General features: G+C 40.7%; 1 protein-coding gene across 1 annotated transcript; it reads right to left on the bottom strand.

Moving 5' to 3' along the window:
• Positions 1 to 683: 683 nt before the first annotated feature.
• LOC149299056 (heterochromatin-stabilizing protein CFDP1-like) lies at positions 684 to 13183 on the bottom strand. The gene is made up of 7 exons (XM_089486539.1): positions 13123 to 13183; positions 11695 to 11818; positions 10820 to 11051; positions 10126 to 10250; positions 8658 to 8780; positions 2953 to 3111; positions 684 to 774 (listed from the first exon to the last, which is right to left on the bottom strand). Exons 1-7 carry the CDS (start codon positions 13181 to 13183, stop codon positions 684 to 686), a joined length of 915 nt encoding a protein of 304 aa, XP_089342665.1.
• Positions 13184 to 13383: the final 200 nt, after the last annotated feature.

Raw genomic sequence — 13383 nt, 5'->3', positions numbered from 1 at the left:
ATTTGTCCCGTGAGGCTCTTATTATAAACCGATAGCATTCCTCCAACTGCTAATTGGTAGATGTGTCCATGAAGCTGAGCACGTAGTGTGATAACGTAGCTCAAACGTTTGTGGGTAACATTTTGTACCTAAGCCAAGTGCAATTACATGAAAAAGCGTAAGACAATTAAGCACCGTTCACAGAAAACACATTTAAATAATTTCAAGTCTTTTGTTCATTAACGAGACATTGTTTTTACGTTTGTGTCTTTAAAATCTTTTTACTAGTAGTGACATATTTTCGTTTGGCTATCAGTACTCGTAATCAATGTGAGTTTTTGAAGCAATAAGTCAAATCGTAGCACTTGGGGAAGCACCAAACCATGGCGTTACTCGTAACAAGCATTATTTAAATTATACATTTTAATACATAAATATGGAAAACCGATTACTAACTTAAGAACTTTTTTTGTGTAATGTCACATTATTTCCAGTCTTGCATTTTTTTAATACTAATTCAAAACCATTTTTCTCATCATAATCAAAGGTCTCTATTAAAAAAAAACCAACCTGAAGACATAATAAAATCTCCATATTATTGTCCAAATATACATCTCTCTAAAGTTGCCCCCTCCCAAAACAACAAAAAAAAAAACAAAAAAAAACAACTTACTGAAGAGTGGTCAAAGGACTAACTGAAGAAGCTATGGCTTCATGTTTTTAAGTCTGATGTCACGTTCCTGTTCAAACAGTCGATAATCTACTCTTTCCAGGAAAGCTTTCCTCTCGATATACCTGCAGAATTGTAAATACAGGGATAGAAAGGCAAATGTTTTATAAAGCAGGTAAAAATGTTGTGCTGCCACATCGCGTATTTGAACTTTGTTATTTAGGGAAAAAAATCAACTGAAATAAGCAGCCAGCGGTGGGCGAGGTGCACGCTGGGAAACATCTCAGCGGCAGAGACAGGAAATTAGTATGATTTTACAGATATCTTTAAAAAACTGCCATATGGGGTGTTAAGATGTTCTATGCACTGTTGATTAATGTCTAGGTTTTTTTAGCAAGTTAGCTTTATTTAATCACAGAGCTCCCCGATTGGCATACAAATTAGACCAAAAGCTTATTGGTCTAATTTATCTTTGGCCGGTTGGTTCTAGAATCTCGGCGTTACAGTGAAGTATTCTGTGACACTCTGAACATCGCTGGGATTGAATAAGTTAAATGCTGACCTTCAGCGGCATGTGAATAATTGAGAGAATTTGCAGGGCTTGAAGCATTTGGGCTGGTTACATAACAGAAGCCGGTGCCAGAAGAGCAGGAATAAGCTCCCCTCCAGGACACAAGAAGCCAGTGAGTTCAAGAGCGTGCTGAGTCAGGCCAGCCTTGGCACCAGGCGCCCTGATCTACTCAACAGAGGAGGAACGCCAGCTGCTAACGCGGCAGAATCCCGGGCCGGGGCAGGAATCCCGGGCCGGGGCAGGAATCCCGGGCCGGGGCAGGAATCCCGGGCCGGGGCAGGTGCAGCCGCCTCCTCCTCGGCACACTTAACACTGGCCAGTTAGTTTGTGTTGGCAGAACAACGGGGGTGATCTCTGTGCCGCATCACGATATAGACTGCGATAAAAAGAATTGACCACTGCTTTGGCCTGACGATGCACTCTCACTTGTGTGTCAAAACACCATTTTGCTACTGTTAGCCAACTCTTTACTTTGGTTGCCGCCATGTTTAACCAAAAAATGTAGATCTTTTCTATCGGACAGATGTAAAGCTGGGAAGAGACGTAGGCTATACCTTTATGGGGGGCTTCGTGAATTACTCCCATACAGAGCAGATGTTGGAGAGCTTAGCCGACACCAGGCTCAACGCTCCAAATACTCAAAGCCCTGCTGCGGCAAGTGGGTGTTGGCTGAGATACGTAACCCTGGCGCTCACAATACAGTTTAATACCAGGATATGTTATGATTGCCCGGTTATTCTATGATAATTAGGTGCGAAGGGCTGCAGTAATCACTTTGGATCAGCCTGTGCCGCGTTTACAATGCACAGCAGAACATAATTTCATGAATAAACCAAGACATTATTCTTTGGAATTCCAAAAGCATCAGTAAACTGCGGACACCAAGAGTTCATCTGGTGTTTAGACAGTGTACATAACTGCAGAATACGGTGGTGCTATATAAATCAGTAAATACATGTGTACTCTGAATTCAATAATGATATATAGTTGCACCGTCGAGCTGAAGCAAGAAAAAGTTAATACCTTTAAGGGCTAACTAAGGTATATGTCTCAAGAGCTTGTAATCTACTATACTTCAATTAGCTAAAGGATGCTTCATCTTTATGAGAACGGCCAACGCACCTTAAACACAGCACAGCAGAATATCACGTTTTAGATAGAAACAGAGAATTGTGAAAATATGAAGGCTGGATAATTTTAGTACCTCCACTGTTGCTGGAAACATCTCTAGGGGGCCTTTCTTAAATCCGCTCTTCTTATAAAGATTTAAATTAAGATTAAAGGGTTTCTTTCCCACACTACTGATTGCACAACCTATTACTAATACCACATTATTACTTAAAAACGGCAGGATAGAAATGAGGATGCCCACAGAGAGATGACACAAATGTGGGTGTTAATACAAAAAAAAAAAAAAAATACATTACTATAGGAAATGTCAATGTTTCAAAAACACGGAAAAAATGGCTACTGCACTTTATGGTAATACCCTTTTCTTTAGGATGAGCTTTCCAGAGCTTCAACCGACACAGGTCATGCTACTCTAAGCCATTTCCCTGGCCCCATAATTGTTGTGCTTTGGTCAGTCTCTGTATAACATGTATAAAAGCATTTGAGACCTCCTTCTTAGGTGTCTGTAGCTCATTAAACATATTGTTCAGACAGTAACAGGTCCACTGCTAAGGCATAATGAAACCCAGCTGCTTATTTTACAGCATTATCACGGTCTTACCCGTTTTTGCCTCTGTTGTGGATGGCCAGCTCCTCGGATATGCCCTCCTGCTCTTTGAACGTGTCCCAGTCCAGCTTGGATTTCTCCAGCGTGCTCATCTTCTGTTTCTTGGACCCTATTTTTCCCAGAATGCTGCTCATACCACCTGGCCTCTTCACCCTGCAAGTAAGAAAGTGGCCCAATAAGATAGATACTAGAAAACTACACGAGTTTAACCTTTTTACAGCCCAACTTTATGAGATGGTATTGTTTTACCATCATTTTGAGTTCTAAATGGAACAATAACCTAAAAAAGAAAATAGCAGTCCGAATTATCAGAGGAACCAGACGTTTGACTCAGACTAAGGAGGGTCTGGACAAAACTGCGTGACTATCAGGGTGGGAGACTTTCTCCAGAGAAGCTCAGATTTGTTGACAGTTCCCATGAGATTATGGTCTCCGTGATGACATAATAGTGAAGTATCACATGCTGTCATGACACAGGCTAAAAATATGTATTTTGTGCACCTATAGAGACTCATTAGATACCTACTGTGGTTTGCCACAAACTGATACTTGACCACCCTGCCATAAACATAGCGCCTTACCAGTTTATTCTGTTACTTACTGGGCTACTGATCGATGCATATATTCGTAGGGACACAAGAATTAATTTAACCTTAAGAACAGCTGCTATTTAGAAACACAGAATTTGACGGCCCAACTAATCTGCTTGTCTTTTCTGCTCTAATGAGCCTTTGGTCTCGTCTCAGATTCAAGAGCCACACGCCTATCAGTCTTTGATCTCATCTTATATTCAGGAGCCACACGCCTATCAGTCTTTGGTCTCATCTTATATTCAGGAGCCACACGCCTATCAGTCTTTGGTCTCATCTTATATTCAGGAGCCACACGCCTATCAGTCTTTGGTCTCATCTTATATTCAGGAGCCACACGCCTATCAGTCTTTGGTCTCATTCTATATTCAGGAGCCACACGCCTATCAGTCTTTGGTCTCCTCTTAGATTTAGGAGCCACGCACCTATCAGTCTTTGGTCTCGTCTTAGATTCAGGTTCCATATGCCTATCATGCATGTTTAAACTGCCTCCCCGTATCACTCTTTCACCCTCTCAGTAAAGGTCTGACTACAATCTGATCACTGCTTGCCGTGTCCCACTGTCCACTTGCTTTCGGATCCTCTGTGACCCTTACTAATAAAAGTTTCCTGCTTTGGCTCTGAACACCAGAAGTCCGATGAAGGCACTCATCGATCCACGCCAGCGAGAATCAAAACTGCATTTTCTGCAGAAATTAAAGCGATAGATAAAGGGACACCAAATGACCTCAAGCAAAGGGATAGCAGAAAAAGCTGAACGTGCTGGCACAAAGAAGAGAATAGCATTTTAACCATTACCAGATAGAAAGGTGTGCTTTTATACCAAGAATGGTTCAGCTGCTGTAGCGGCACACAGGTATTCACAGCATGCCTCCTTATGCTAAGCAGGACTGCGTCTTTAGACACGAAAGAACGATACAAAAGGCTGATGAGCCTGCCGAGGCAGAAAACCGATATTTAAGACTTTGCTTGTAGATAGTTCCTTGGAAATCCACATGCAGTGGTGCGTCTCATCTGCTTTCACCTCTGCTGATGTGTCATTTCAGGCAAGCTTTAGCAAAATGCAATGAATGATAATGAGAGCCTTTTCCCTGCAATGCAACACTACACTGCCCTCGGTAATACCCCTCAATTCTACTCGCCCTTGATGCACATTGGAAAATAACATTTTTATTGTCGCAGTCGGATGCCATTATAGCGGATTTAATCATATTTTTTTTTCCAGAGGAGGAAAAAAGAAAATTAAATAAAAGATATTCTCCAGACCAATTCACGGCTGTTGAACATTGTATTAAATTTATTTCAAACAAGACATTATTATACACGTTTTTAAAGTGCAGTTACTATATTGTATTGTAAGACATGGAGGTCAAGAAAATGTGTGCTGATACGTACAGTCATGTGTATATAAGAGCTAGTCCCTAGTACACTAGTCATGGATTGGTTTTGGAGCGCTGTTTCTCATTTACAGCTACCTGCCTTTCATGTACAATCCTGGAATGAGACATGGGTTTTCCCATCACAGGCTACACATACACATCCAGCACATTGAGGCCAAAACATGGTCATGTGTGCAGAACAATCTTTTCTACGAAAGCATCTCTTCTAGATGATGAATTATAACAGCAGGACGACAACTTCGTGAAGCACGACAGACCAATTCACCACATCAAGAACGGAGGACAACATATTCTATTGGTATTTAGAAATGTCATATGTGAAAATAATGCTTACAACTGAATATCTTCATTCTGTAGCAGGCTGTGGGCAGAGGGCTCTGTGGAGCCCAGAAAACGCCTTCTGGCTGAAGCTGGACGGTATAGGTTTTCTGATATGGACACTTAAAGGAAGAGCCAAGCGGGCTACTTTGAGTACTACCCTGCACAAGGGCTGGCCAATTTTCATATATGATGATCTATGATAGATGTGCATTATAGGAGTTGCAGTTGCACATCAGCTAAGGAACTACTTCAGGTTTCGTCAGGTTGGACAAAAGATTGATGTTTGGGTTATAAAAAAAAAAATGAATGTGTGAAATAGGATATCATGCTGTTTTGGGATTAAAAGCAATAAAAAGATGGCTCAAGTCAAGAGTGAAAGAGAGAGCTGCACCACGCCGTTAGCTCTGCAGAGCCTGGGCATGCGCTGCTGAATGTGTACTGTAAGTGGCCTTGAAGAGGTGCCAGCAAAGAACCTACTGCGACAGATCCAACATACATCAGCTAATACATTATCTGCAAATGGCAAACAATATTTCCCGGTATTTCTCCATACAAAAAAACAAAACAAAACAAAAAAAAAACACCTTAAATACAGATAACTCTGGGCTTTCCTATCTTGATGCACATATCACATCACATACAGTGTGAACCAACATACCCAAGTGACAGGCAGCATAAAAACTGCCATCTGTATCTTATATGCTATTTTGGATACACTATATGGACCTGACCATTACACCAACATGGACTTTTATGACTTTGCAGCTATAACAGCTTCCACTCTTCTAAAATCTTATGGAAAGCCTACCCAGAGCATTTATGTTTCAATTTTTGTCCATTCATCCAGTAGAGCGTTTGTGAGATCAGGCGCTGATGTTGGACAAGAAGGCCTGGCTCACAATCTCCGTTCCAGTTCATCCCAAATGTGTTTGATGGGGTTGTGGTCAGGGCTCTGTGCAGCCGGTCAAGTCCTTCCACACCAAACTCACCCAACCATGTCTTTATGGTGGTCTGCATGACTCCTTAAGTAATATTCAATGTAAGATACATCCCAGAGCCACCGACACTAAGACTAAAAATATTCTTTACAGAACCAGTAAAGGATTTTGCACCCTAGGCTGCTGCCTCGATTTGATCGAGCTCGCCCTACAACAATTACCTGCTGGTACCATGGACACCCTGCACAAATGCGTTGTATGGATGGACAAACATACAATAATCTCACAGCAAGAAACACAGCGCGCTGTAGGACAGGTGTGCCAAGTATAGCTTACAGGGGAAGCATTTAAACAAACAAAAGAACATGAACACAACGCCTGCAGTTTTCATCCACATTTTAATGAGGTTCGGTTTTAGTTGTAATGTCCTGTTAATTGTTGAAATGTATCTGTGCCTGAACACAGAAGGGACTATTCACTAAGTCCTGGGTTGACCTCAGACTAGATAACTGTGTCGCATCTTCACAAACCAGCCCTGCTAACACAGCTCTTGGAAATGAAACAATTGCATGTGAGCAGTTTACAGCCGGAACCGGCCATGCTAATGATGTTTCTGTGACCCCGAATTCTGGGTAAGATTTAAAATACGCAAACAGAATACAAAAGCGAAGGCCTCTGCTTCCTGGGGAATGATCTAGCAGGCATTAGACATTTCTTTGGTAACAGTGACGTACGAGGGACTGATTGCCGGACCGGCCTGGCTTTCTTCATCGTGTGCGGACATGAAGCCAACAGGGTGTGTATGGAAAAGAGTGTTCTGGATCTTACATGGAACATCTGGTGGCCCTGTAATTGGATGCGGTAATTAATGCCGCTGGTATGTACAATAATTAGAGGCCTTGGGTTACTGAGGCTCTTACAAATGTAATTTTTTTTTTACCGCTTAGACACTGATGGAGTTTAGTTAAGAAAAGACTTAACAGAGCAGCGAACACTAAAATGTTGTATGGATTTAAAAGAATTAACCATTCGCTCCATTTTGGAGGAAAAGGGGGTGTGGAAGACATTGTGCGCCACAACCTTAAGATCATTTCAGTAACTTATTCAAAATACAATAAAATATGTATATTTATAATATCATACCAGTGACGATATAGTAATCATAAGGGCAACATATAAAATATTTAACCTTAAACCATACACTGGTCCAGTTTCCACTTACAAGGAAAATATACATGGCATAGTAAGAAGCCATTAGATTTCCATTCAAGGTGAATAAACCACTTTGTCATGATTTTTTAAGCCATCATTACACCTGTTGGTGGACCAGGTCCTGAGGAGAAGTCAAGAGAAGTGAAGGAGTCTAGGACAGAGAAAGTTTCTCAAGCTCCGGTATGCCACGGCGAAAAAATTAAAGGCCAAACCTTCAGACCAACATATCTTTGAAACAAATATAGACTAAATACACAAACGCAAATGTGCAAAAGTATACATGCCAGACAGACGCAATTTATTTGCAGTCAACGTAAAAATATGAAGGCAGGGACTAAAATCTTATGGCTGCTGCATTCCCAGCATGTGTGCGAGGGTCCCTCACCGCCCTACCACCTGAACCGGCCAGAAAATCACCTTTGGTTGGGACTGCACTCCAGGAGAAGTCACTAATCGAGTGGGACTTTTAAGACAAAACCCACAAAGAGGGCACCATCAACCAGATCCTCGAGACAACCACCCGGTTTAATGTCTTGTAGGCGCTGCACAGGAAGTTAAAAAAAAAAAAAAAAAAAAAAAAAAAAGGAAGGTATATGTTTCAAAACTAAAATACCTCTGCCATCAAGAAAGATTTTAACGCAGGCATGAACCAATTTGTGGTGTGATGCTAGTAAAAATTCTCATACGTATGAATCATCTAATAACATGTTGCACGCCTCAAAACCTTTTCCCCACAGTTGTAAAACATTTTCAGAGCTACCAAATTACTAATTAGCGTACAATGCTCAAAAAAAAGATAAAAATCATTATATCTGCATATATCCAGCCGTTTTCACCCAAAGGGTACTATTCAATAAGGAAAAAACAGGATTTGCAAATCGGCCAATTAAGCCACTTACCTGGAATGAATTGACCATGATACAAAAACTGTTTTAACATATCTCACGGAGGGAACAAAATCGTGTTGGACAATTCCCAAAGTCGAGCAGTCGAGATGTCCCCTCCTGGTTCCTAAACGGTTAAACTACATACATATACTACTTATTGTTACCATTTTTCTCTGACATGCTATTAAGACGACCGCATTAGCGCTGGTGACTGCAGCCCCATACGTATTCTCGGGTAAATTGTAGGTATTCTACCACACAGGTTGTTTAGGCTTTCACTGCAAGTTATGCCTTTTTGAGTGAACTACAATATTTCACCATAGACAGATCACTGGGGGCATGTGCACTCACCCCGAGCCCGTCGGTGCAGTGACTCTGGAGGGCATTGGATTTGGTGCCAGCTGGACAACGTTCTCCTGCTGCTTCAAGAATTCTTTGGCTTCCTTAGACGAGACGTCCACTTCTTTTGTAACCCTAGACATGGAGGGAAAAAAACCCAAAACATATTACCTATTTAACAACTGGAACGACACAGGTCCATCAAGCTCAACATTTATTACAACACATTGGCTGAGCTATAAAGGTGGTTATGAAGGGAGCTTTCTGTCCCGAGGAGAATAGGAAAGCCGCATTGTGGAGAACTTGTTATCCACAGTTAAATCCTCCTATTAGTAAAATGCTAAATGCCAGCATCTGCTGGTTCACAGCCAGCATGAGAAGACAAAGTGATCAAAGCCTGCACTGAGTTAAGGGGACTCGAGAGATAAAAGCTGCGATATGCATCTCAATGTCATGGGGATTAGAGCAGCCGCTGCTACGCTCGTGGAGAAACAGAGCAATACCCCTGGAACCGGCAGCATGTAAAATATTTAGCCGGCCCGAGACTCCCTGAAGTGCGGAAGGAGAGACGGCAGACACCTCTGCTGGTAGCGACATGCAGCAAAGGCTCTGGAATGAACATTTATCGATTTGCCTTTAGTGCATCACATCACTGTTAAGTTTGAAGAATTTTCCCTAGGGGTGTAAAGTACGCAGGAGTTCAGCCATCAGACATCACTAGCTTTCATGTGGTCTGGAATGGCTTGCTTTTTTCGGGATCAGGGCATTTTTCTGCTACAAATCTTTCCAAGTCTGGGAATTTCCCCGTAATAAGCAGAGAGAAGGAAACCGGTTCGCATTTCCTTAACCTATTTTCTATCGGGGACTATGGATGTGCATTTAATTGGCCACTTATGAGCTGTACCAGAAGACTGCCTGTTCTTAGGAAAGGAATAAATTGGTCACGCAGTTTGGAGACAGCTGTGTACTCAGTAATGTGGATGCGTTCATGTCACATAGATTCACTATGCCATGGTGCCACCATGTGGTTACAAAAAGTCAGAAAGATACACTAGAGAGATTATTACTCTGACTTCCGGCTCTACGAGGATAACCAAGAGAGTATGAGCTCCTAAAGAATTGTAAGGAACAAATTCCCTACACATAGAGATGATTTCTTTAAATTATTTTGTAACAGAGTTCTGCTGTTCGATCTGTTCTGCTCCATTGGACCTCAGTATTATAACAACACATTAGAAGCATCATTTTTAGTTTATAAAAATAATTTTGGTTTCTGCTCTGTTCACATTTTTTACAGAAGATGCATCATTTTAGGCTAATCTATACATCTATACAAAAAAATCAGGGGTTCGTTAGACAATTATTGCTTTCGAAATGTAATTAGAAAATGTACATACAGTACACATTTAAACATGTATACAAATTAAAGAGACAAGATAGTAATAATAAAAATGCCAAGGATTGCCTGGCTTTTCCTTACTTTACTTCTTCTCCTGCAAAATCAAACACTTTGGTGATCGTCACTTTTGTGTCTTCTTTCTGTTTGCTCGTTTCCGCATCGTGAGCTGCAGACTTGTTGGATTCCTTTGGTTTTTCTGTTGAGGTCTAAGAAAAGATAAACAGTGTAATTAAAAAAAGAAAAACAATTACAACAAATTAACAAATACAGACACAATGAATGTAGTTGATATGTGGAAAAACAGCAATGCAGAACTTATATTATAAAATTCCAACTATATAGTGGTCTATGCAAATTGTAAGCAAGAGTCTGTTAGCCTATTTAATGTATACTGATCCTTGCAGCTCTTGGCCACACAGAACCTTTACGGATTTGTCTCCTGTATCAATAGGATTCCTTGTACCTGTAATCAGGACTATCTACTCCAACCGCCCCTTTGAAACAATGTTTCTGGAGCCACCAAGGTGGGTAGTCTTATTCAGAGATTATGTTTACTACCTGAATGAAAAGCAAGTATCTCATTACAGTAGCAATTACTCAAAGTGCGCTTTCTGTTCCAAATGATCTCTTCTTTTTGTTTGTTTGTCTTTTTAATTCAGTCGAGATCCATGATTGTAAAAAACAAACAGATTGTGCTGAGGGCCCTAGACTGTTCAGATGGGAAGTCCTGGAAAATAAGTATATAGGTGAAAGGAGTCAAGTGAATTAACAGTACCTGAATTGAAGTGGGGACAGTTGTAGGAGATTGGATCTTGGGTTTTTCACCAACATCAGAAAGGAAACTTGACCAGAGATCATCTTCCTTCTTCTTTTTTGCCTCCTCGTCTTTAATTGTCTTCACTTCTGAGAACCCATCAGTCTGTTCGTCCTCAGAACCGTGTGCAGCTCCTTTGTCTGCTTCAAGTTTCTCCTCTGAGTTCAAGACAAGAACTCCTTTCTTCCGTTTCCTTGGAGAGCAAAACATGGATCATAAACGACAGCACAGAAAAGCCACCTACACTACGTCTGCGTTATCTTGCCTTTCATGCTGGATAGTCATACGCTGAACCCTAATATCTTTAACTCAATTGCTTTAGTAACCCGCTGAAAGGCTACAGCATTGACCCTCCAACCTGATGTAGCATGAGTCCGCAGCATATAGATATTATTAACATACTGGCTACTCCTGAACCCACAAGGAGAACATTTGTGGCATTTTGATTTGATGAAACAATTCAAAAAGGATTATAAATTCACAAACATTTTGGTAGAAATGGAAGATCTCGGAAATTGAGGGGTATACAATTCCAAACAGATTATATAAACTATTTTTATTTTGTTTCTGGATATAGTAGTTACATTTGTAAAAAGAAATAAAGAATGACATTTTAAACATTAGTAGCATTTTATTGGATAGTCCTTCCTTCAGCAAACATAGCAAAAGATCCCCAAATATTTGACAATAAATTAGGGGTTGGTATTTTTGACATTGTGAATAAACTTAGTACAATTATACTATTTTCTAACTGTTCTATGCAATTTATAAGGCTATTTTTTTTTTTTTAATAATCTTGAATTGAAATTAATTCCAATTTATTCATAAAACCATACCTTGCTGAGATACTCTTGCCCTTTTTCTTCTTGGTTTCATCTTTGGGTAGCTTTTTTGATCCTTCCTCTTCTTCATCGCTCTCTTTCACCAGTTCATTGACATCATCTTCACTGTACTCCCCTCCTTCAATTGGGGAGGGGGGGGGAAGAAAAAAAAAAAGTTCATTTTTAAAAAGTTAAAAAAAAAGGAGAATTTAAAAAACCAAATAAACTCGGCAGAATTTGGAGTAATGTTTGGGGGTAACCAATAAATTACATTCCATAAATAGTGTCTATTATGTAATATGCGGGGTAAGTATTTTTAAGAAGCTGAAAATTCTATTGTTTATCAGATAATACACATTTCTAAAGAGATTCTAAAAATTATTTTGTTGATAATTATTTGCCGATTCCATGATTTCGAGTTAGAAAGATCTGAATCTGAATAATCAAATCTGAACATCTGAGCCAAAAAAAGGTATTCTCGCAGTTTTGAAAAATGATGATTTTTACTATGAATGCTAAAGCCGTTACATTTTATTTAAAGTGCGCCAACAGATTCCATAGCGCTGCTACAATAGAACATAAAAATTGATCATATGGACATGTGACATAGAGACATGGAGATGAGGGAAGGGCAATGTCCTCATGAGCTTACAATCTATTAGGAGGACGAGGGGGAATGAAACGTAAGATGAGGGGCTGCTTTGGGTGAAGAATGAAGATGATTTGATCGGAGAGAGGAAAGGGAGGATACAGCGGTGGTGTGGAGATATTACAGATAAGGAGGACAGATGGTTTAGAAGGTGCGTTTATAGTAAGTAGGAGAATGTCTGACGTAGAGAAGAATACGGGACGTGCGAATGGGAAGAAGGGGTTACAGTTAGAGAGGTGGATACTTGTAGTACAACAGCCACGTTATCCAAACTTTAATCCAAAAGTACCAATTTGTGTACAGAAGAGCCATACATTTCCAAGAAACTTCCAGAAAGAAATGGGAATATATCCGACCATAACCGTCCACAGGTTCCTAAACTGTGCAAGCTGTCAGACTAGACTGTAAGCTCTTCAGACCACAACCTCTCTCTCCTGTCCATCTTTTTCACAGGTTCCTACACTGTGCATGCCCTCAGACTAGACTGTAAGCTCTTCAGACCACAACCTCTCTCCTGTCCACCTTTTTCATAGGTTCCTGAAACGTGCACTCACTCAGATTAGACTGTAAGCTTTTTAACCCACTATCTCCTTTCCTATAAAATCACAATAGTTTATCGTAATGTGCTATGCGAATGAATTATGCTTCAACATGTTTGACAGAACAGGCTGGTGAGGAGAATACAACAATATTCCAGCGCTAAAGGCAATAAGCAATGGGGACCGGCCACCTTCTAAGGACGGCACACATGACGTAATTTCTAACCGTACAGCAAATACGCCGGACATACTTACCGGAGGGCACGTAGTCCTCATCCGCAGATGAAGAATAATCTTCGGAATCACAGTCAGACATGGAGAAAACCCAACGGAACACACACTCCCCAAAAACCTCGGTTCGGGATAATACTACGCATGCGTAACGAAAGACAACAAATGGGCAGGCGCGGAAACTACGCCTAACGCGCATGCTTCATGTAAGGAAGCCTCAGTGGGTCATGAGAGGTGTTTTAGCCTTACGCAAAAAAAAATGTTTTTAGGAACTTTGCGATAATG

The sequence above is a fragment of the Sceloporus occidentalis genome, unplaced genomic scaffold (genome assembly GCF_023333645.1).
Source record: "Sceloporus occidentalis isolate IW3139 unplaced genomic scaffold, rSceOcc1.0.p SCAF_29, whole genome shotgun sequence".
Lineage (NCBI taxonomy): Eukaryota > Metazoa > Chordata > Lepidosauria > Squamata > Phrynosomatidae > Sceloporus > Sceloporus occidentalis.
Note: the sequence above shows the minus strand (reverse complement) of the source record. Positions and strands in the feature narration are given on the sequence as shown.

Bases quoted from the DNA above. Each gene is read 5' to 3' on its own strand.
- LOC149299056 (XM_089486539.1), bottom strand. From the start codon at position 13,183: ATGTCTGACTGTGATTCCGAAGATTATTCTTCATCTGCGGATGAGGAC. The intron at 8,781-10,125 runs GTAAGGAAAAGC...CTCCATGTCTAG, and splicing joins TTTGCAGGAGAAGAAGTAAA to GGTTACAAAAGAAGTGGACG. The intron at 3,112-8,657 runs GTGAGTGCACAT...TCTTACTTGCAG, and splicing joins ACTGCACCGACGGGCTCGGG to GGTGAAGAGGCCAGGTGGTA.